At 41.9% G+C, this 25,612-nt stretch overlaps 1 protein-coding gene across 3 annotated transcripts in view; it reads left to right on the top strand.

Moving 5' to 3' along the window:
* The window catches only part of celf6 (CUGBP Elav-like family member 6), a 168,208-nt gene that overhangs the window by 105,120 nt on the left and 37,476 nt on the right, over positions 1 to 25,612 (top strand). For all 3 annotated transcript variants that reach the window (XR_013935162.1, XR_013935163.1, XM_080458449.1), the window contains exons 3-5: positions 5,196 to 5,244; positions 15,989 to 16,117; positions 20,079 to 20,158. Coding sequence is in view for 1 of the 3 variants with exons in the window: in XM_080458449.1 (XP_080314575.1) it covers positions 5,196 to 5,244; positions 15,989 to 16,117; positions 20,079 to 20,158 (258 nt within the window). In the remaining 2 variants the exon portion in view is untranslated. The remainder of the gene's footprint in view (positions 1 to 5,195; positions 5,245 to 15,988; positions 16,118 to 20,078; positions 20,159 to 25,612) is intronic.

Consider the following 25,612-nt stretch of genomic DNA (forward strand, 5'->3'; position numbering starts at 1 on the left):
ATTACTCATGTGCCACTGTGATTGGCACAGCTGTTTAAAAGTTATGAGATGAGTAATGTGACTGGCTGAGAAGCTAATGATTCATCACCACACCCTCCTATTAATATCACAATTCACCCAACATGACTGTCAAGTGTGGATGCGCAGTGAAGAACAAAGAATAGCAGGTGTGCCCGGATACGCTCTCATTTTGCGGGGGTGATGCAATACCGCTGCTGATAGTTGTAAATGTGTTGGTATTACCGGGCTTAATATGGAGGGGCTAATTTACCAGCGCTGCCTTGTTAAACAATAGTTTTGATTTGCTTCACTGGGATTGGCTCCAGGGTCACATGATCCTGAATTGGATGAAGGGATACAGAACATGGATGAATGGTTTGATGGATTCATTTAGATCGTCTCAGTTTTAGGCCCAGTTTCCATGGCAACATTTTCAAGTGAAAATGCAGAGCTTTCATTGTGTTTTGGGAGTCTGTTTACACGACGACGGTGCCCAGAGCCACTGAAAACACAATCTTATGAAAAAAATGCTTCCAAGGTGGAGCCTTTCGAGTCATTGCATCTCCATAGAGATGGAAGGAATGATATACGCATGCCATACACATACATTCACAATTGTTTAGTCTATCAAATAGCAGGTAACAACTGAGATGAACTGATTCCAATTTAAAGATCGGGTTTTCCGAACAAGCGTGATGCAGTATGTCCAGTTTAACTTTGCTTTAGAAAATAGTTCCTCCTCGTGGTTGATCATGCTCGTCATCAAAAAGTAGGGAGGAAGTCAAATGAGTGATAAAGTCAAAGCGACTGGTGATCACTATGGGTCTGAGAGAGCACTGTTCTCTGTGTGGAGCGGCTGGTAGAAAGCATTTTTCTTTGCTTGGTTTGCGAGCAGTGGTATTCACAAAGCATGGTCAAACACGGTCAAAGGCCAAGGGTGTCCTTGTCCGTCTTTTTCTCCACCGCACTGTTATCAATCAGACACACCAGTCAAGGACGGATGAGCGAAAAAAATCGCGTGCACCCACAAACACACTCTGCAACGTGCTCGCACTCCTTTACTGCAAAATGTTAGCAAGTTCCTTTCTTCCACACTGCTGGCTCCCCACCCCTCTGCGACTCGAGCTGACTTTTATTCATCATAACAGAATGAAAAATATAGATTTACCCCTGGAGATTAGAACAAAGAAAAAAAATGAATGTATGGACATAAAGGAAATAGAGCATGAAGGAGGAAGAAGTATGGAGAGGGAAAAAAAAGTGAAAGAAAGAGAAAGACAGAGAAAGGGAGAGATGAGGAGAAAGAGAGATGGCCTCTCTAAGTGCGGCAGCACACAGGCACAGAGCCGTGAGTTCCCCGGCAAGACAGCATGAGCTGCCTATTTGTCAGCATTGATCAACCCATTAAGGGGCTGTGGTGGGAAGCATATTGGTTTTGGAGGCCAAAGGGGCAGAGAGAGACAAAGATAAAGCAAGACAGAGGGTGGTTGAACTCCTTTCAGCCTCGGCAGCCACACATCTGCGGAATGAAAAAGTCTGTAGTCCTACTCTCCAATGTCTATGCAGTTCATTTCGCCGAGCCCGATGGGAAGGCAGCGTCTGTCATTTGTCTTACAGTATCTGTGGGGACCCCACTGTATGCGTTAGCTTAGCTTAAAGCCAATGCAATGCTGATCAGGCACCAACTCGCTCCTCGAACATCACTTGTCATCTTCGGCGTTGTGCATGTGCATGCACTTGTGTGCGCAAAGTGTGGGTAGTGAGGTGCTGGTGGGGGACTAGGTCCAGGCCCAAGGGGGAGGCAGGCAGCCTCTTCGCCCAGCCTCTGATGAATTCATATAATTAACTCTGCCTTGATCTGTTGGCTAATCCTGCACTCAGTAATAAGGGATTAAAATGTCACCTAAGCCACCTGCTGTTATTGAGCCCCTAGACTTTTTGTGCTTCTGTGTGTGTGTCACAGTATGAGAGAGAGAGAGAGAGAGAGAGAGAGAGAGAGAGAGAGAGAGAGAGAGAGAGAGAGAGAGAGAGAGAGAGAGAGAGAGAGGATAAAAGTTAAAGATTTTTGTTCAGTAAGCTCATCTGTTCGAAACATTCCCACCGGCTGCTTAAGGGAGAAAAATATATATGTAAAGGACAGTATAAAGTAGCTCAGAGAAACAGGCATCTTTACTCCACCCATATGCAAGTGAGCACTACTCACAACCCCGCAGTTTGGCATTGAGCTGAACTCCACAATTTGGCAGGAAGCTGGAGCACAAGTTGCAGCAGACTCGCTCTGAAAACTCATTGTCACAGTCACTAAAAAGGGACATGAAAGTGGGACATGCTGGAAGGTGGGAGTTGAGAATTCTCTTTTTTCCCCCCTTCCTCTCTCACTATGACCTCTTTGGACCAAGTAAAGAAAAAAAAAGAAAGGAAAAAAGAAAGGAAAACCAAATGGTTGGCTTTAAGCCTGCAGACCAGCAGCCAGCTTGCCGTGCCTGCCTGCTGGCCACCTCCACTTGGTTGCCTAGCAACCCCAAGTGTACTTTTGGGTTGTTTAATGACTCTTGTTGCAGCAGTGGCTCAGGGGCTACTAATGAAGCCTCCTGACCAGTCACTGCCGTTTAAGACCTCGAAGCTGACTGATCACTGGACAGGGATCTTGGGACTTCAGGGTACCTTAAACCTCTTATGTGAGACCAATTCTGCCTCCAACCTGAGCTGCGATCGAGACACACACACACACTGACACACAAACACTCATGATAAGCTCTCACAACACACTTTCACTTAGTACTCACAATACTTCAACTGACCTTAATTCTCTCTACAGCAGGCTCTTATACACCAGTGCTTCCCCATCACTGAAATGTAGCTAAGAACGACTTGTAAACAAACTAAGTATAATACGGACTGATGTTCGCCAGCTCAGTCTAATACCATAAAAACTGTTTCTGATTCAGTGCTTCACAAAATGATGCTAATGAAGTGCCACAGGGAAAGGACCGAAAACATCCAGATCCTCAGCTCAGTCCTGAAGTCAGTAGGCTGCTTGAACTCGGCTCTGGCTCTCCCAAACTCTCGGGCGTTAACGTTACAGCATTTTTGTGTTGTTCTCAGGTTCTTAAAACTTAAAGTAATCCGACTTTCTGCCAAGAAAAATTTTGTCTCAGGCTTTGTGGTGGTAAACTCATGAGACTACCATGTAGTGCGATGGTAGCCGATTCATCCATCCATTTATCTTCTACGTCAATTTGTACTTAAGGTTGCAGGAGTTTAAAGCCTGCCCTGGCCAACTGCAAAAGGCAAGGCAAATCAGTGGGAGACTGCAAGTTCATCATCTATGATAATGTTTTTAAAAATGAGAATTATTTTCAGGAATCAAAATCATGATGTGGTGCACAATAACAGAGGTCATTTTACTGAATAAAACATTCAAGTATCAAAGAGCTCAGCCACTGCACAAATCCAAAACTTCTCGGAAATACTTGTGATTTCAACAAAAATACATTATATGGAACCTCAAAAATGACATACTTTTGCCTTTTTTTTTTTCTTACTGAATTGCCTGTGAGTCAGTTTTAAGAAATACAGCTTAGAAACTTTAACAGTTCATTAGGATTACAAGACAGATGTGCTATACTCTAAAAACACTTGTAATACTGAATATGTAATATTAGCGTAGCACTCCTTGCAATTGATCTGCAACCTTTACTGAAGGTATCAACAGTTTTAAGTCTTTCATTACCGATGCGTTGAACAAAAAACACTTGACGAAACCACAAAACATGACCTTTGTATGAGTGATCATGATACGAGACGTGCATGGATGAGCTAATTAGTTATGCATAACTTGTGGTACTTCCTTTTTCGTCTGTCAGTGTTTCTTCCATGTGGACATTTGTTTACCATGTCACCACATAGGCTTGCTTTTATCTAATCGTGCCGAGCTGCGTTCAGCATATTGCGAGGAGACTACATGATGTCCCTCGGGTGTCACCATGTATGCACTTGTCTATACATGTACACAGTCCTTACGTCTATTTTTAGCTATGGTCCGAGCTCATGTCAAGTGCTGTCAAGCGCTGTGTTGCCAAAGGCCCAAACACCCACTGTGCTGCCCTCACCGACTGATCTGAGTGGGCAGTGCTGTGTGCCATTCACTGGCATTCACATGTTGGACGTGTCCACATGGCCTAGTTAGAAAGATAGGCACGCTGCCAAGTGAAGTATTTACAAAAAAGCAACACCAAATATAAAACATAATGCCAAATATGTAGAGCGTGGGTAGCCTCAATAAGAAAGGGGGGTCTCCATGGGTGACTCTGAAAGCCCTCCCTTTCACAGAGGGAAATGTTATTCCAGTTTCAACACAATATTGAGTGATTTCACATTGAGACTCTGCAGAAAAAGAAACTGGGAATTTCTTTATTCATGGCACAGACTTTACAAGGCATTTTTCTTTTTTGTAAATGTGAGCTTTGAAACATTTTGCGTTCACCTCACTTAAAAGAAAAATGCATCCAAAAAGGTTGTTCATTCATTTCCTATTGTAAACCTTTCAGAAAACAGTTTCATCAATACGCTATTTACACTCTCAAAACCTTTTCAAACTGAAGAAGGTGGGATTGGCACAGTGCAGCTGGTTTACCAGACCATAGCATATTGGTCGTAATTTGCAAAAGCGCTTGTAGATCGAGAGGTGAGGGAGGGGGGAAAGGGATGAAGGCAGAGTAAGAGGGATTGCTGAGGGTCAGGGCTGAGCAGGATATAGCTGGTGACTGGGAGTCTGGTGCCAGAAGGGGACAGGAAGAGCAAGGGCCAGCCAGTGAGGGCCTCTCCCGATGGGGCTGGGAGTGGCTGATGTAATGGCATTAATCTCCAAGTGCCATCTGACACCCAGTGTGACTCCGTCATTGAAAAGTGCTAATTCTGCTGAACTGTGAGGGGAATTCAGGCATCTCTAGAGGCAGTGCCCTGGATTAATTAAACACGCTGGCATGGAGTACTGCACATATTTATCTCTTTATACGCCATTGTAACTGTTTGAGTCTTGTGTTTAGCTCACAGAGCAAGGCAAACTTTGACATTACCACCAGGAGCATTGCCACATTTCCTGTTTTCTCTTACCACTTCGCTTATCGTATCAGTCGCTGTTTCTGTTTCAAGCTAACCTGGGATTTCCCTCCTCTTTCTCCCTCTCTCTCCAGATGAACCGGCCCATCCAGGTGAAGCCAGCAGACAGCGAAGGACGAGGAGGTAATTAACCTTCTCCTGGTCTCTGTTGCATCCCCCCAACTCCCACTACCCCCCCCCCCCCCCCCCCAACCCCCACCCCCTTTAAAAAACACACTGACACAAACACACACACACACACAAATACACTGAAACAGCACTCACGCAATCCTTAATATTCTGCTCTCACTTGAGACACACTGGGAGTTAGCAGAGTTGCCTGTAATATAGGTCACTTGCTTCTATTGACTTCCCATCTGTGCCGGCAGAGGGGCTGTCTCAGGTTCACAGTCACTGGGAGCAGTTCAAAGACGAGAGTGAGGAACACGGAGGAAAAAGAAGAAGGGAGGTAAAATGATGGGGAGTGGAGGATCTCCAGCCCACAATCTCCAAACAGTGATAGTAAAGTATGTGTAGAGTTGAGGAGACACCCCAGACACACACAGGAACACAGGCACAGAAACTAGAGAGGCCGATCAGAAGTGCTGCTTGGAGAGACCCCAACAATCTGGTCTTCATTTTAGAAGTTTGGAACGCTTATTCCACACTTCAGTTTTCTTTTTGCCCTGGAAACAATTAATTGAATCTGCTTCTTCATGGTACAGTATTTGCATGGTACCATTCACCTACCTGTCTACTCACCTCCCTGCTTTTCTATTCATGTGTTTTCCAAATAGTAATGTCACAAGATGACTCAGACACAAACCATCTGAGAGGGAACTGAGTCAGCTTTGGTGTGATTCACTGTGTGACAAGAGACTCCAGTGAACACGTTGAACATTTATTCTATTTTAAAAAATAAACCCATCTGTTTAGGCATGACGTTAAAATATTCAAATCTGCTTTGCTGTTATGCAGATTCTTGTGCATGGCTACTTCCTTCCGTCTCCTGTCTGACTTACGTGGTGATTGACTACATCATTCTGAAGCAATTTGTGACTAAACATCGCCGAGATTAATGCAGATTAAGCCAGTTAAAGATTTACATGGGCTGAATTGGATCTAATTGGACAGGTCTGTGTCAGCCCCATGCTTTCAATTGGGAGTGGTGATTTTGACTGCCTAGGTCAGATTAGACCGAGCCACTCTGCAGATTTATGTGGTCAAGTGTGAATCAGATGGCCCATTTCTATTGCCACACACACCCCCGTGTAGATCTTATTTTTGTCATGGCGGCACTTTAATTAACAGCCATCTAAAAACAGGCAAAGTCTGACCGACAAGGCCTGGGAGAGAGCCAATCGGCATTCTCACCAAGATAAATTGGATCTCTGGGCTTAAGAGGGGAGGATGGATGGGTCCCAATATCAATTACTACCACTTTTTCAGCAGAAAGAGAAGTCAGATGAACAGGCAGTGTGAATGAAATACAGAGGGCTCTTAGGCTGGCACAGCCCATGCTAGCCTGTCAGATGAACTTTCCATATAGGAGGACAGGATAGGACAGAGCACACAGAATGAAATAAGACCAAGCAGACAGGCCCCAACAGAGATATTGAGCGTTAATGGCAACAGGAAGTCAGCAGACAGGCCAGGGAAGTAAACCACAGTCGCTGCTGACAATGAAATGAGATTTACTATGAAGGCTTGTGGTTAAAGGAAAATAGACAGCCTCGCCAGGACTGACTGAAAGAGAGAAAGTAGCAAAGGATTCATTTGTAGTGGGCTCAGAGCCAGTCAGGTACACCATTCCCAGTGGGACCCCTCGGCTGTCAAACCCAGGGCTGAACCAAGACATTTGCACTTCTGAAATGGATTCACATTTATCACTACCAAGACATCAGCAATTATCTGTCATGTGGAACGTGCACAGGGATCTTGCTTACATGCATGTGCAGGTATTAGGGCCTGTTACTCCATTTGGAGACCCTGGTAGCCCCTCTATTGTTCACCGTGTCCCAGAGATAATTCCTCTCTCTGGGGATATGGGAGTATCAGGAGCAGAAGCAAAACCAGCGCTCAGAAAATGACTGGGGGACAGAGGGACCCAGCTCCACACATTTCTGACACTCAGAGCGGATTCTCTGGCTGTCTATTACAATGACTTATGCCTCACTTTATTTCTTTGCTTGGATTTCCAAGAAGAAATAAAGCCAAGAAGGGAAGCTTCAGAGCCTTTGAATTCACTCCTGTCCAATGAGTCAAATGACCTTTTATCAACAAATTCAACATATATTTTGTGGACATTTTGTAGAAAATATCTGCCCTACCAGTCTAGGCTTTTACCTCAGAGATACCCAAACTGTAGATGCATATATCTTTACAACCACAAGCCACTTGTATATTTAAGTAATGTGCTTCAACAAAAAAACTGAAATTAGTAGAAGTACTTTCTAGCTCCTTTCTGACTTGCCTCCTCCACTCTGTCGCTCTCTGTTTTACTGGTATGACAGCGTAAAGGGGGAGATAAAGCAAGTGATACAGAGAGAAGTGGGGATTCAGTACAAGGCCCATGGAGGAATGCAAGGGAGTGAGAGATGGAAGACAAAAAGAGTGAGAGGGGAAGAGACGACAGGATGAGAAAGTTAACGGAGGGTGATGGAGGCAGCTGAGTGAATCTCAGCAGTAAATCATCTCAGAGCCGCCCCATCCCTATCTCCGCCTCGCCTCGCCAGGAATCTTTTTCCCCCTGACCTTGTCTGCCGCTGTGTCTGTGAAGAAAAGATGGGGCCAGATTATCTATGATTGGAGATGGCCATTATCTAAACACAATCTTGGAGCCAGGTCCCACTCCTCTAGCCATTGCTGTGAGACAGGAGACCACACTGATGAGAAGAAAGATGACGGGTCAGCCAGCAACACCCTCTCCTTTTATTAACTCTGATAAGATGGTTTCAACACTCTCCCGAAATGCCCGGCAACCTCTATCAACATCGACTTTTTCACAATGTGCCACTCACAGTGCATTTGTCTACACAGTCTTCTTTACCCTACTTGTTTATTAGCTCCCCATACTTTTGTTTTATTGGATACTTATATAGTGCCAGGAGCATTGCAGTCCTCGTATTTGATACACAGGAGCCCAGTGTGAGCCTTTTTAATATCTTGTCCATGCCTTTTGTCTGTCTGGCTGAGGGGAGTCTTTGTGAATGGGTCGTGTTTGTCCTTGCCAACCTGCTGCTCTTCAGAAGACTGACCTCAGTCGGGCAGCGGAGAGATTGACAGGACCTTAAGATGTTGCGCACTGTGCTGTCATGCCCCACCCCAGCAGGTAGTGAAGAGTGAGGGCTGCTGGCTGGCTCAGTCTGGCAAGCCACGGGGGAGGGTCTGTCTGGAGGCACCTCACGCCCACAGAGGAGCGCGCTCCACTTTACATGCAAATGAAGCCAAAAGATCCCTCTGTGCCTCTGGACACGATCGTGGAAAACTCTGAAAAGTCAAGAGGATCCCGATGGTGCTTGATATAAGTGCGTGTGGTGTGAGAAATATGTCGATATGGGGACTCTTGGACACTCGAAAGAATGCAGCAATTTCAACAGTGGCCATTGCTGGGTATTGATTTGAGGTTGTCATCATTTCTTCCTTTTCACTTCATAATTTGGTTGAAAACATTAAGAAAATAGGTAATGCAGAAAAAAAAGGAGGTAATACTTTTTGGTCCAAAACCAATGTTTTTCTTAAGTTGCACAAGTCTGGTCTTGTGTTGGTTCCTGAGAAGCATGCCAGCAGGTTTAAAGCTCCCCCTCCCACTCTGCTACGAAAATGGATGTGACAGCTCTAGTGGTAGGAGTAATACATTTATAAACACAAAGCTTGTGTCCTCTCATCATGCCTGATACACTGACAATTTGAGTGTTTGTTCTCCTCTGATTATTCCATTTACCACCTCACTATACTGGATAATCCACTTGCATACATCAGATAGGGACGAGCAGCCGAAAGGTTTAGTGTGTGGTTGAGCATTATTTTCTTTGGGATGGAGTCTAATTACTTCTGTTATTTGAATAGGAACGAAACACTGGTTTGAAGCATTAGACGGGCACTTCAATCCTATGAAGGTGCGAGGCAAAAAAGAAAAAAAGCCTTGTGGGGACTGAAAACATTGCCTTACACTGCACTCGGAGTGAATGCACTGACAGTGATTTAGTAAAGATGCCCTCCGGGCATGTTCAAAGATTATATAAAAATCTGCTATGAATAATAACTTGTGTCCAAAATGGTTTTTCCATTAAAGAAAGTTAAATTACCTGGTGGGATATTTTTAAAATGACACCTACTCTCACTAAAATATAAATAATCTATAAATATGCAAAGGTTTATCATCTTAAATCTTCATTTTCTTGACAGAAGACATCATGCAGGATTTCAGGGCTTCACTTCAAGCTCATATAAAGATGAAGACTAACTTTGGTGTCATGAATCCAAATTATAAATATAAATTTTATAAAGAAAACTTGCTACTTTTTGCTTTGCCAACAGCCTGCATCCTATCAACAACTGAAAAAAATCTAAATCTTTGGCTCAATCAGCTGATCATCACTGTGTAAGATTCTTAGTGGCTTTTGAAAGCAAGCTGCTGAGTTGCAAACATTATCCTGAACTTTGCTCCCACTATTCATACCAACATTGTTAAAATAGAAACAAAGGATACTAGGCTGAAAAGAAAATAACAAAAACCAAATCAATAAAGACAAAATCACAGACTGTCTGTATATTCCCTCTTAAGGATGATCCCCATGGGTTGCAAGAATGGTTTTAATGCACAGAAGCAACTGCACAATGAGTTATTGGTTTCTATTACATGAGAAACTTTTGTTTTTTGGTTTTTTTTTCTTAGTTACAAATCTTGCTGTTGTCTTTTTCTTGTTTTTCTCAAGTCCATCTATTCCCAAAGTATGCATCAAGTGTAGACGCTGAACAAATTTGAAACTCATACCAAAATATTGGCTTGAGAGCAAACAGAACTTTTGATCCGGGATGTTGTGTGCTGAGACACAATATTCTGTGACCTGTGTTTGTGATCTGGTGCTTATTTTTTCAAAGAAGGCACCTTGTTGGCTGTTATTTCAGCAGCACATTATTGTTCTCCTGAAGGAAATTCCATTTACAGTATATCATTATAGTGTTGCAACTAAAACAATTGTTAATTCCAATCTTGGAAGATTTTTTATGTAACTTAAAATATGATGCACTGCTGATAAATGTCTACAAAATATCAAGATCAATACTCTAATTGGATATTTTAGTACTTATGTAACACTTCTTCAGGTCAGGATGTACACAATAAGAGAATCAATGTCAAATCTTGATATATTTAAGATTTTCTTTGTCTGTCACGTAAATTCTCCATTTCTATTATCTGACAAGGTTGCTCTTGGTAAATTGCACCTTTTGTCTCTAAACAGACTCCTGTGTCTTCTACACAGCAGGAAAACACACTGGATGATTGAAAACCAAGCCTGACTCAATATTTAGTAGCGGTTCCCAACTCTTTGTGCATCCAGACCGTACGCCTACACGTGTGAGCGTGTCTAGTGGTGGGCCTCCCAGGCAGCAGCGTACCAGCATCAGGCTTTTCTAATGAGTCCACAAGAAGCACAACTTCTTTGTTGTGCTGCCTGGAACATTACTCTGCATTTGAAATGCACCCAGCGGACGAGCATGCATCTTTTATCGTTGGCTGCAGCTGTCCATGCTTTCTCAACACTTACTACTACCAAGCTTCCTTGACTATACTGCCGGCGGGCAATAAGCGATAGAAACAAAAAGAAAAAAAGAGAAAAAAAAGAAATAAAGAAATATTTACCATGACAGAGGAGCAGGAGACTATTTCTTTAAAGAGAATATTCCCATTATTGGCAAACAAAAGGCAGAAACTTTTGAAAAGTAGACTTCACAGCAACTGGTTTTCTGCCTGGGGAGACAGAGAAGGGTGAGGGATGACAATAAAGGGTAAAGAGAAAGATACTCAGAGACCAATAGAGAGACAAAAGGAGGGGAGAAAAAGGAAAGCACAATCTATATGCATATACTGCAGCCTACAACACAAGTAGCACTTTATTCCAGTGAGAGAACCATCAATCTTGACAGCATATGGCGTCTGTGCAAAATCCATTAATTTTTTATATACCGGGCGCTGAAATGAAAAGGCTTCCTGAGACAAGCAATTGTCAGATGTCAGTAGTGTTTTGATAACTTTTTTGATCTCCTTTTTTATTTGCATTCATAAAACGGGGCTGTCCACATGCCACCTCAGTTTGGACATGGCTAGGCTCTGACATGGAACCATTTTCCACACAATTGCTCCCACCTTCAGTCAGGAGATGAAGCACTGGGGGAATCAAAAAAAAAAGATTGAATAAAACAAGATGAGCAGATGACAGTGTGGGTGGAAGGACTGGTTGAGGCCTGAAATAAAACTTTTTTTTCTGTCCTCATGTGTTTATAGGCATAAACATTCAAAGCCTACTGTTTGTAGATATATGGATATTTGTGGGTATGCATTGTGAAAGTCTCTGTTTTCAGTATTATTGGATCAATAATATCATCAAAATATGTCAGGCTACAACTGTGATAACAACAATCATATAAAGAATATGAAATAAGAAAAGGTTGATTTGATTTTCCACAAGTAAAATTTTGTGTTTCTTGTCAAATTTCATGTTTTTCTGTTCAGTTGGTTTATGGATGATACTCTGCTCTACATGTATAAAGAAATTTGGTTTCGTTGAAATTGTACCTAAAATGGTTTTCCAGGTGACAGATGCTTCAACGACGATCAACATATATAAAAAAAAAAAAAGACAATATAGTCATGTCAGCATTTTTTTGAAAACTACTTCAAGGGTTTGTTCACACTGTTTGCATTTGTTCAAGTCGAAATGATTCCTGGTATGACTGCTGCTTTGATGCAGCCCGTTTGTGAAAGTGTAAAAACTGCCATTGAAACTCTGGTGCACATCAGACAAACTCACCAAACGCATTCGGAAAGTAGTGCTCTGCAAACAAACTGTGGTGGAATTCGATAAAAGTTGGAACTGGTAAAAGCAGCAGGCATCCAAAGGGTGGTAAGCAATTCTGACGTAGGAACTGAAGTTTGTTGTAACTGAGGGATTCCTTGTCACTGTTTAGATTCCATTCATACAAAACTGTCCATCAGATCTCTGCTGGAAAAGAAAAAAGCCCACGACGATAACCACACATGGATTGAATTGCTTTAGCAGAGCGTGTAGTGTTGTTGTGGAAGTTATATTGACGAATGTGTGTCACAGCTACATTTGTTTAGTTTTGTTTACGTCGTTTGGTCTGATGTTGAAACATATCAGTGCGAGTGTAAACTGAACCAGAGAGAGAGGTCCTTTCTGTTTTTATTTTATTATATGTAAGTGTTTTGTGACATGACAATTGCATTGTTAGTAACCACATGTAAGTGTGGCTTACACTGATGAACAGTATTACAAGATTATGCCTAGACGGTGGCGTGTCATTATCACAATACATACTTTAAAGTACTTTTAGAAATTATATCCAATTGTGTCCAATATGATATGAGGCACTTTGGCTGTAAATCCTCATTCACTTCATTAGACATTCAGGAGAAAATATCAAATCTAAGCAATGAAGACTTGCTAACTACCATGCACAAATGCACACATATTATTTTAAAATAGTGGAAGTGTTTAAAGAGCAAATTACAAAAGTCTCTTCAGAGTAGAGTACAGAAGTGCTGTACAACTCAAACGTTCTCCAGCTGTGTGGCTGCGCTCTGTCAGAAGGATAAGATGAGCCCCTCTCAATGAGAGATAAGTACCGAGAGGTCAAACAGTCAGCTCGATGAGTTTTGTCACATTTCTGAATTCTCAGTAAGTTCTATAGGAAGGTCCTCACCCCTCTTAATGCAAATACATGACTGTACTAGAGAAAAGTGTTCTTTTTCTTTTTTTTTTTGCCCCTGCACTTCCTACTTTTAATGGATAACTCATTCGACTCGCATGGAATCATGGAATCGTCTCCTTGTGCAGAGGGTACATTACAGGATATTTATTCATAATCATAAAATGCCAATTGAAAGCTAGCGAGTGGCCATAGGAGATGAGTGGGAACTTGCGAAATCCAATAAGAGCTGCTTTAGAGACAGGTGCAAAGTGGACTAATTAATAGCAATCTATACACTGGCCGGGGCATGCAGTGGGCCGACTGAGACACTCTTAGGTCAGGCAATGAAAAGATAGCAGCTCCAAATTCATTTTCTCACTGTGGCTCTCCCAAAGGAAGGCTCAGAAGTACACTCACACTTCCTTTAATGCCTTCACTGGGGTGTAATTTATTTTTGCGTTTGCCAGCACATTTGGAAAGTTCATTACCTCGCTCATGGCTTGTTAATTAGCCTTGTAAAGCCGCCATTAGATCTCCTTGGGCCAGGACCGAGATGAGACTTTTGTCCCAAAACATTAACACACTGCAGGAGGCCTGTAAAACTGCACTCTGCCCATTTAAGTTCTAACAGCGACACCTCAGTGAAAACCTGAAAGATGGACGGGACAATCACAGCAATGTCACCAGGCAGTCTGAGCGGGGCCATTGCGTCACTTCACCTTTGGTGTCACGGACAGGGTCAGGCTTATTTCTTCCCGCCACCTGTTCAGGGAGGATTTTACAGCTTCACAGCTGATGCCCAATATACAGCTATACGTCTGCCTTTCTGCCCGGGCTCACTCCGAGTTGATGTAAATGGTTGCAGGGATGTCCTTAGGGTTCCAGCTCACTTTCAACCTCGAAGCTCCAATAGGGGAAGAAGAGTAATGAGCAGTGGTATCCAGCTACACGAACACGGACTGACACCACAGCTACAACACCGGCAGTGGAGACCAGGCAGCGTGGCCTTATTGATTATGCAGGGGCTCATTTGTGTGGCCAAGCGGGTAGCAGGCACGTGTCTCATTTGAACTTTACAGGAATGGAACAGGATCCGATTTCCACCCCTGAAAAAAAAAAAAAAAAAAAAAAAAGAAGGAAGCCCTGGTGCTTTATTTTTAGAACAGCTGCGTCTAATGGGGCCTGGCAGGTACAGGAGGCGTCACATCTGTCGAGGCCCAGGTGATGCTCTCGCCCTCCGCTCCTCCCCGCTCCCTACCAGTCAAATGACTCACACTGAAGATCAACAGTGTCATTTCCAATAAACTCTTCTTCCTCTTCCTGCCACTTTCCATCAGTCCTGGCGATAGGTTCTTGCTAGTAGCCATTTCATTCCACAACACAGCGGAATAGGGGATGCATAATGTAAAAGATGTAAAGAAGATGAATGCTCTGTCTAATGCCAGGGCACGGGGAAGATTAATTAGAAAAATCTGGCTTTCTGACTGGCCAAAACTTAATGGTATGGAGCCCATACATTTGAGTGTGAGTGCCCCCTTCTGGAGCTCAAAAAGGAAATAACAGAGGGAGAATCAGTAGAGGGACTGGGTAAGATAAGAAGTGACTTTCATATTTCAAAGATTTGGAATGCAAAGCAGAGAAATGCTTTACTCTCTTTAACTCTACCACTCATACATGAGCTTTTCCCAACTTGTAACAAGATATCCGCTTCAAAGTTTAAATGTAGCCCTGAAATTTGCATGATTCAAAGCAAACACTCATGGCTATATTAGCACAAAATAGGTATTCAAGAGTCAACTAGAGACACCAACAAAATGTCTCAATCAGGAGTTTACATATCAAAGCTTGAGCTACTTTATGTAAATGGATGTGTCTTATATAGCACTTTTCATTAAAATTTTTAAGTCACATTCATCCATTCACACCCACACCAAGAGTGATGGCTGCTATAGAAGGTGCCCAGTCTATCTAGTGGGAGCGTTTTAGGGTTCGGTTTCTTGCTCAAGGACACGGCAACATACAGACAGGGGTCAAACAGGCATCCTTGTGGTTGAGAGATGATCCACTCGACCAGCTGAGCCACAGCCGCCCACAACACATGCCCAAAGTAGCTCAAAAGTATGACAAATGACTAAAACTTTGACTCTTAATCATCCATGAAAAAACACTTCATAGTGCAAAGCATAATCTATTATTTTTAAGCCAACCAAGTTTGTTCGGCTTTGTTGTTTAAATTTGATGACCCCTAAGTGTGTCTTAATTCTAAACCCTTCCCACTAACTTGAACTTTGTCTCAATACAATGTTTTACATACTGTTGGTAACGAAAAGTGAAGCTGATCACAATGTATGGAAATGAATCAGAAAAAAAACGTCCTGTGTTTTTAGGTCGTTTGGTTATGCTGCAAAAAGACCAGCAAAAGTATTCCACATATTATTATTCATTGCGCTCATCGGACGTGGAGTTTACTCTTGTTTATTATAATTCCTGTGCCTTTGGTGAAGCAAGAAAAACAATGTAATAACATGTTCCCGTTCCATGTTTTCTTTCAACTTTGTGACTTAAGCAACCAGACGATCTGACAGTTTGTCTACTGGAGCAAAATATTCTCGCTCCCTTTTCTACCGTTACCCGAAACCCGTGGTGCTGCAAACATCCTCCGTATCAAACATCACTGCAGCAGACTTGAATAGCTCACTGGAAACAGGAATATATCTCCCTCATATCAGGGTGGGGTGGCACGCCACACAACAGTGAGATCAACAACAATAACAACAGCGACAGCAGCAGCGGCAGCAGCAGCAGACTGGTGATAAAAGGGGGAGGTTTGAGTTGCACAAGTTCCTCTCAGCTCTGCAGAACGATGCCATCAGCTGTAGCATTTCTCTGTTCTCTCCTCTCTTACACCTTCCCTTCCTGCCTTCCTCCCTATTCCTCTCTCTTTCCCATCTAGAAGACAGGAAGCTGTTTGTGGGGATGCTCGGAAAGCAGCAGAGCGAAGACGATGTCCGGCGGCTGTTCGAGACCTTCGGCCAGATTGAGGAGTGCACCGTCCTGCGAGGGCCTGATGGGGCCAGTAAGGGTCAGAGCCCACACACCTTCCACTCTTCCTTTACCCCCCCCCCCCCCCCCCCCAGTCCCTTTGTCTGTCCATACATGTTTTGTTTCTATCTTCTCTTTCTGCACTGTTATATTTATAGAGCCGTGCTTCACCCGCATGCACTCATTGACATTGTCTATGATCCACTCTCACACTTCTGAATAACTCATCCCCCTGTTCAGCGATTGTACTTTTTTTTGCTGCCTCTTATGTGTTGTGCTTTCATTTCTTTCATACGTTATTGTCACACTGTTCCGACACCTCCTCCTTTCCACTCCCTTTTTCTCACCCATTTTTTTTTCTATTTCCTGTACCTTTTGTGTTCCCGCTCCACCTTTTCATTACTCTCTTTTTCTTTTATTTCCTTCTAAGAACTCTTCTTCCTGTGTTCCTTTCATTGTTGCAGCATCTCTTGTCTTGCCTCTTGTACCAAGTAAATACATCACATGACACCTCATCTTTCTGCACTCCCACCCCACCCCCAAACCCCGCCACTACCTCCAGCACCCGCATCCCACCCGCCGCCTCCCCTTCCTGTTATCTGCAAAGTGGAGGGGTGTAATCATGTTTGTTTCTCGTATTGCCATCATCCCTCCCTTGAGACACCATTGGACGATAATGTCCCACTGTAAATAAAGCAGCCGGGTTCACGGTTTCGCTGCCGTCACTCACCATGCCGCAGGTTTTCCCACATTGAGAAACGGCTCATGCATTCTTGTCAGTGGCTTATGTGCTATTTGGTTAGCAGAGCGTGGTCAAATTAAAGATTGCTGTAGAAATGTGCGATGCAGGTGGGATTGCTCTTAGAGTGTGGAAGGCCTCCCAATCATCCTTTGATGGGTCTTTCTGTCTCGCAGCCACATTTGGGGCGTAATACCCGTGATATTGCTCTGAACCTCTCCCTTCTTTTCTCTCCATTGACTATGATTTATTCTTCTTTATGAAACTTCTGAATGTGTGATAGGGATATGTGGGGAAGGAGAAGGGTTGATAATGTGCAATCTTGCAAAGCCTTCCGAGTATATCAAAAAGAAAGCCTTGCTACACTAAACCACACACCTATCTGTGTCTACATCTGTTCCTCTCACTGTTAATCCCAGGTCTATTGCTCTGTGTCGCCCCACCGGCCCACTACCTCTCTTTCTGCCCAGCTTGTTTCCTCCTTTGCCGTCTCTCCTTTTCCTATCTGGCTTCCTCGCTTCCTGTCTTCTCAGATGCCTCAAGCTGATTGACAGCACATGAAATGAAATAAGGCCGGGTACTGGTGTGTCAGACAGGAGCGAGTTCTTTCCCTCATTTTCACTTTTGCTCCTTTTCACCTTCGCGCACAGCACACCTCAACTATCTTTCCTTCTCTTTGTTCACACGCCATACATTCCCTGCTTTTAGTATTTGTCTCTATTATCACAGACTTGATCATTTCCTTTTCTTGAAGTTCCACAGTTCTGAAATGAAAAAACCTGGAGAGTAATGTTAACGATGGGTGCCAAGAACCATACAAAGGTCTTGAATATAGGTATCTGGTCCTATCACTCACGGTGCAACAGTCCCACGCAATCATTACGGGATGTTACGGCAAATTATTTTGCCAGTCGCCTCGCTCGGGATGAGGTTCCTGTAATTTGAATGAGACAGACCTTGAAATTGACAGTGCTATCTGTTCCATGGTAGAGGCTTTGTCCCCTGTTGATGTAAATTTATGCTACTCAGAAGCTTTTCAGCACCCCTCTTCACCCAATAAAAAGGCCGAGAAGTTTAACATCCATCTCTCTATGGCACTGCTCCTCAAAGTACTTTCAAAGTGCAACACTTGCTGCCAGAGTTGAATAGAGCCCCGAATTGTCAGGAATAATAGAGAGATGGCTTTTAGGTCTATAATTAAGTTGTGTTATAAATGTCAACCATCCAGAGGGATGGAATTCATGCATACATATTATTACCCCGGGAATTCAAAAGGCATTGCAGATTCTCTTGCTTGAAAGCAATACAATCTCTCTTTTTTCCTTTTGCCCCAACTTATTCGAAGCCATCAAATTCAAAAACTCAAATGTGCACTATAATTTATAACGCTGTATAAGGATGTAGCACTTTGACTTCTTTTGAGATGTTATGCTCCGTGTCCCTTTCTTTTTATTTCTTTAGGTCAGCAAATGGAGTTCACTGTTTTCGATCTTGTATGTTCAACATGACTGTAATTGATATTGTGTGCCACATCTTGTATGAGTGCCCGCTCTGCTTGTGACAAGTTGCTGGAGGTCACACAGACCCTGGCTTAATATTTAATAGCCTTGTTAGGGGCACCAACAGCAAGTTATCTGACCTTACGAAATCAAAAGGCTTTTGCACGAGCAAATCTCCCCTTATTATTTCAGCGACAAAGGTTAAATGTGTTTGTACCTTCAAAGACAGGGTTGCAGTCAAACGCTGCACAGTGGGGTGACGCATTTCAGCTGGACATATGAAAACCATGCCTGCCTCTACCCAGAAGGGTGTTCAAGTGAAGTAAAAGGATGCTGGAGTGCTGTGACACAATCAAAGCCTTCTTTGACTTATCTGTTTGCCACAGTAGATCTATGTAGCTTGGAGGACATTTGACAGTACAGAACCCCCCACCCCCCCAAAAAAAATGCACGGCCTTCATTTGCGGTGAGGCTTGAATGCAGATGCAAAGCCCCAGGTGGAGGTGGAAATTGTTCTCCATCGATTGCGCTCATGCTGCATGTCCCTCAGTTCAATCTTTTTGATTTTGTCAGGAAATTATTAATTTGTTCGTTGGGAAAGCAAAGCTGACTCCTGAGATGTCGAAGTGAATGGGTTGCTGCCAGACAGAGAGTATCTCTCGAGCCTACCTATCAGTGTCTGAAGTTTAAATGAATCATCACTCCTTTAGTCATGTATATGTGTATCTGTTTTAAATAGGCGTCAGCACATCACAAGGAACCAGGGATTGAACCCAGGAAAAGCCCGTCTGGCTCCGAGACACTGCTGCTATTCGATTAATGAAAAGTGGGCAGAATTAATCCAAGGGTTTGTTAATTAGGTATCTCTTGACTTAACACATGAGCTACCTGAAGGCACGGATAAGAATAGGACATAACAGAATACCTTGTGCAGTGTAGGACGACCATAAAGCTTAGAGAAATAGCTCTTATTTAATTTAATAGCTTTTGGAAAATTACCACATTTCAGTTCCACTGCATTCCAGGTCACTAGCTTTCTCTTTATGTCATATTAGTTTAGTGTCTGTCCTTACCTCCATATACTGATACAGTGTTTAATCATGTGGTCACGATATGTCCGCTTCCAAGCCATGTCGTGCATTATTATCAATTGGAAATATTTTTAATATCATTTGAATTGTTAATGTAATGAGGCTCCGGATTAATGTGACCATTGCCTGTTCCTTTGACTTCCGGCCAACTTTTAAAGTTGACTTTTCTTATTGTGCATCAACCACACAACAGATTTAAGATGATTTGAATGCCCCTTGAGCAAAGTCCCCTCCCCCCCTCCCTCCCTGGTCTCCCTGCACCATCTGAAATTATATGCGAGCAAAGATTTGGTTAGATAGGCAGATTATAATACTTTGCCTTTGTCATCATAATCTCTTTTATGAGTGACTGCACACAAATCACAATGTGTAAATATTAAACAGATTAATAATCACAAACAAGTCGGGATGGTAAATGCCTTGGCTCCATGCTCTAAGTGGATGGGGTCAAATTAGAAATGGGCAGGGGACAGGATGTTCCAAGCAGCCTTCCCGACAATTAGACTGATTTATTCAGAGTTATGCGCCCGACACACAAACGGCAGAATATATTTACAAACCTGATAACATGAAAACAATGGTAACGAATGGTGTGTTTCCCCTGGATACTCAAGGCTGTTGCACTGATGTTGTGCCTTTCTCATCTATTATTTTCTCTTTTTGTGTACACAGGCTGTGCCTTTGTCAAGTTCTCCAGCCACGCAGAAGCGCAGGCCGCCATTAACAGCTTGCATGGTGGACAGACTATGCCTGTAAGTAGTGTAACACATTTCCTCATTATATGAATAGAATTAGTTGTGTTTTCTTTATTAAAAGTAGAGACACATTGTTTATAAATAATGGCCAGTTTGGGTGAAATTGCTCCTCAAGAAATAATGAAAGATATTTGTCGTTTTTTACCAGCTGCTTCAAATGCATTCTCAGTTTTTTTTTTTTTTTTTTTTTAAACTGACTGAGACCAGTCTGAAGTTTCCAACAGTTTCTTTCAATGCCGCCAAGACAGACATTGACCACGTCTTCTTTCAGAATTTCCTTTGCCATGCATACTCCCACTGCAGGTGGGATGCTTCTTTTTGAAATAAAAGACGCTCAGTAGTGACTGTCTTTGTCTTTTTTTTTTTTTATGTCTCAGGAAACTTTTCAGGACGAAAAAACATACACCAGACTCTACCTATCGTGTGTGTATGTGTGTGTGTGTGTGTGTGTATATGTGTGTGCGCGACGATGAGGAACATTGGGTGAAAGATGGCGCGTGCGCACACACACACACACACACACACACACACACACACACACACACACACACACACACACACACACACACACACACACATCTTTATATGGTCGCCCAGGTGACTCTTTTCAAACTACATCAACAGCTCAGCCTCACACACATTCTCGCAATGTGTTATCACACACCAATGACTTCCAGAGTCAGCAAGCACAGCCTTGAAGTGTACAGCTGCATACGCTCTATCGCTGTCTTTTCACTCAATATCCATTTCTTTCTGCTACTATTCAAACTACTTATTCCGCAGACAGAGAGTGTTTAAATTCGCATCCTCATAAAGATATGATTACTTTGCACTGCGCACGAATCCTTGACTGTATCCTCAGTAGGGATTACTAATTTTACTTACTGTATATATATTGAAAATGAGAGAGAGGCACAGGTGGAAAATGAGAAATGAGAAACTGCATCTGTAGGGCAAACAATGTGTCTATGGGTTGAGTGTGAGTTATATAAAATGTGCATTCCACTTATTCCTGGCACGGTTAATTCTACATTTTACTTTTTGCTTGAAACATGCACGTATGCAAACACACTTTAACCGAGAATAAGCCGTTAGATCAATGAATGCACTGTGTTGTGGTCAATGGTGTAGGAATGAGTTTAACATTGGGGAGGGACACATATTGGAAACCTGACCGATCTGTAAATAGTAGGGATGTCCCGATCACACTTTTTTGCCTCCGATACCGATCCGATTTTTCAGAGTACTCCGCCACGTTTACTTTTTAGATGTCTTATCAAATTAGTTGTGTTAAACGAAGCTCTGGTGCTCCACCTCTCGGGACTGTGGCGAAGCAAATAGTACAACTGGCCGCTGGACTGGTTTCGTTCTCAACCTTAAAATACCTCCAGACTGCTGACATTTTATCCACTCAACGGCTTTCGGCTGCTAACGGCAGTTTACGGCAGCTGTCGTGTAAAAGTTTTTTATTTTTATTTTTTATTTTTAGATCGGCAGGGTGATCGGCTGGATTTGCTGATCCCCGATCAGTCACAAATCACCAGTATCGGCCCCGATCCGATATCTACCGATCTGATCGGGACATCCCTAGTAAATAGTTTAGGCAGAAATGTCAAAAATTTGCTACATCGCAAACCACTCAGAATAGAACACTTCTCTCTCTTTCTCCACAACAAAATGGCTTGAATCTTAGAGCATAATGATTCTGTCATCAAAGGACTGTACGCTTACTAGCAAGCTCAATATTTCAGTAGCACAAGGACAAATTTAGTAAGACACACAGGTGCACGGTTTAATATGTTTATATTGGTCAAAATCAATTTGATTGTGGTAGAATATGCATTTAGTTAGGTAGTCTGGCAAATGAACTGGTTCTGTCAGTAACATGTTTCTTACATGAAAAAAACAAGATGGATGATGTGACAGAAATTCTTCACTTCAGAATATCAGATGATTAAAATGCCAAAATGATCACTTTTAACATTATATAATTATACTTCTTAATGCTATGCCTCTTTCTAAAACCTTCAGTAAAACAATATAGTAAAATAGACCTAATCAGTTTGAAACTTGAATACAGCGAATTTGGCCAACGGAAATAAAGTCTAATAAATAAACAAGATTTGTTCTTTTCCAATAACATATGACTCAGTGCAAATGTCTGGCCATCAGAACTAAATAAAAGTGATACCTCTCACATCAAATAAACAAGCTCCTGTAGTCCTGCACTTTACAACCTTGTATTCAATAGTTTGCGTGCCAGAGGATTTCTTCAGTGTCAAACATGAACTGACACACAAAAGGTTGAAAAACTCTGGCCTGAGCCAAAGAGACTAAATGTTGTTTCCTCCTGTCATTTGCAGCAATAAGTTGCACACATATTGACTTCTTGTCCAGTAAGGCTCCAATAAAGTTCAATAAGTTTGAACTTACTACAAGCAAGCAACTCAATTGTGTTACTTTTTAGTGAACTTTTATAAAACATCTGCTGTTATATGTTATTCTCTCTTACCTGTTGCTCTGCTCCTGTCCCTCCCTCACTTTGATTCGCTGCCTCCAGCCCTTGATGTCCTTGCATGGCATTCATGTATTTACAACAGACAACATTACATCTTTTAATGTACTTTAACAGCATTTGACTTAAAAAAGCAAAAAAAAAAAAAAAAAAAGTCAGTGTTAAGGTTGTTGTCATACAGAATAAAGACTTTACTACTACTTTATTTACTACTACTTTATTTTAAGACCTCACCTCCAGCCCTGTGCCGTCCTCTCCTCCTCCTGTCTCCTTCCTGTTTCTATACATACAGAATGTCTTCAATGATGCAAGTCTAATGTAGAGCATAAATGTGAGCTATTTCAAAACTAAACTGGGAAAAAAAAAAAAACTCATTGGCCATGATGGAGCATCTCAACATATAGATATTCAGAACACTGGTGGGGTATTACTGCTGATCAGCTAATCACAACCTAATCCCTTACAGTACTGTGAAATAATGAAATAATTATTGAAAATGTATCTTTAAATAAAAATCAACCTGACATCACTCCTCACTTGTTCTCCCTTCTGGATCTATTATAATCAATAATATGATTTTTAAACTTGACCTCACACCCTGAAGCTCCACCTCCTCTCCCGTCTCTTCTCTGGATGGATTACGGTTCATATCATCATAAAATAGTTTGTTTCAAAAGAATTAGGAGCTAATCCACATTTCACTCATCACTGTAAGACCTGAACTGAGCTTCCTCAGTCTCTCCACCTTCCATTGCTTCACCTGCTTCAATCCTCTATGTTCCATCATTCTCCTGATGAGACGTTTTACACATAATATCTAATAAAAAGTCATACATGTTGATAAATGTTGGAGTGATTAAGTGTTCTCCTTGTGTAGTGTAACTTTACTCACGATATTACTCTTAAAAAACAAGTCTTGCTGTAGTTTCAGTCTTTTCTTCTGTGCTGTACTGAAATAAGATGACAAACTATTTTGTCCAGTGTTGATGATACTCAGGAACACTGACAAAGTTAGCAGTTAAATAAATAACCTATGACCGTCCCAGGATTAAGACGACTTCATTCAACAGATTTTGTTCCTAAATATGAATGTAAACGAAGAACGTGACGTTATAAATGAGCTATATTCTTCGCAGCATTCCCTACAAAGTGTTTTACCTCGTTCAAAAAAAGGCCTGTTATTGAAAACCTGCTGTCCACTGCTGCTGTCTCCCCCGGAAACACTGAGAGCCGCTGAGAGAGTGGGCGGGGCTCTGACAGGTCGTTGTGCTGCACCGTCAAAATAAAAGAACGCGAGTTAAAAATGTCAAAATCTGAATATTTTTCTCCTCCACGCTATGATTATTGGGGGGGGGTACAAATGCACAAGTCTCCAGTATTGGGTGGGGACACGTCCCCCTCGGTTCCTATGCCTGGTTGTGGTGAGTGTGCAGGTGCAAGTTACTTAAAGATCAACTTTAAGTAATAATGTAATGATTTGATAAGTGTAGGTTTCAGGCAGGTTCTTGGGCTGTATTGATTTTATGCTGACTGTAAAAAAAAAAGAAAAAAGAAACCAATATGAATCTGCCACAAGGCATTTGTATAAAACTTTGATGATATGGGCTGAAGGTCCATGATTTAAGTGGTTCAGATAATATGCAACCAGTGGATTCAGACAGTTGATCTCTGTTCACATCATGTTGGGGAAATGTGGAAAATAATACTAAAAGGAAAAACAAAAACACCTTAATTATAAGTACATAGGGCAAATGGAATTAGAGATGACTGATTGTTTGAAAATGCCATTTCATTATTTTTATTTTTCAAACGAAAGTAGCACCCCATCAAAAGTGAAAGGTTATGATAGATTTCCAAGAAAATGAAATGTGAAAAATGTAATTAGTGCCTTAACATTAGGACAGAGTGAATGAATCATTTATGTGGGGGTAATTAATTAATAGAAAGTGGCAGAATTTAAAAGTAATTGACTATCAGTTGGGTGCTATTTATAAATGACCTACAAAGTCTTGACAGTATTGCAAATATATGTATCATGACTTCTTCAGGTAAGATCAGTCCATGACTTTATGATGGTCTTTATTATTATGATGTAATCTAATAAACACATGGGAGGTAAAACAACCAAACTAATTTAACAAGTATACCAAAGATCAGTAAACAAAACAATGTATGCCAAAGTAGCTATGACAAATCTTTACCATATCCAAAGTGTACAAATGGGGGAATTTCACAGCATCAGTTGTCTGCTTTGACCTCGTACTTACAAATTGTAAAAAGTGTGGATACATGAAATTTATTGTATTTTGTATGTAGTTTGAGAATTGAAGCACAAAGGAAACTCGTGCGGACATTGTTTTCCAGTTTATTATCCTCCCGTTTAAAATCCAGAGACAATCTTCAAAAAAAACAAAAAAAAAAACACATTCTGATTTGAAACCTGCCTCAGATTCACAATTCTTCTCAGAACAAGGCTGAATGTTGCAACAAACATTTTACAAGGGGAGAATTAAAGACTATATTTCAGCACAACTGCAGGCTGTAAAAAAAATGACTAACCAGAGTGCAATAGATATTAGATTAAGCACAGGCTCAGACTGCTGAATAGTGTGTGTTATGGAGAGGGTAGGTACAGGGCTCCATCCAAGTCTTAGCCTCTTTCAGTAACATGAGAGAAATGCTTTGAAAACAGCTCATCGCAGCCAAATGAGAAACAGTGACAGCTCGGCCCCTGTCACGGGGCCACTTTTTGTTCAAAAATATTAAACATTTAAAACACTTGAAAACACTTATCATGGGAAGGTTCATTACAGAGACTAGAAGGGAGGTTAACAAGTGAGTCAATAATACTGAAAAGCACCCTGGAGTTAGGATGGATCTTCAAAATGAGGTCAGATTAATAAGCCGCTTTTGCTTCCTTAACTGCTTCCTGATAT

Source organism: Lipophrys pholis (assembly GCF_963383615.2).
Source record: "Lipophrys pholis genome assembly, chromosome: 2".
Taxonomy (NCBI): Eukaryota; Metazoa; Chordata; class Actinopteri; order Blenniiformes; family Blenniidae; genus Lipophrys; species Lipophrys pholis.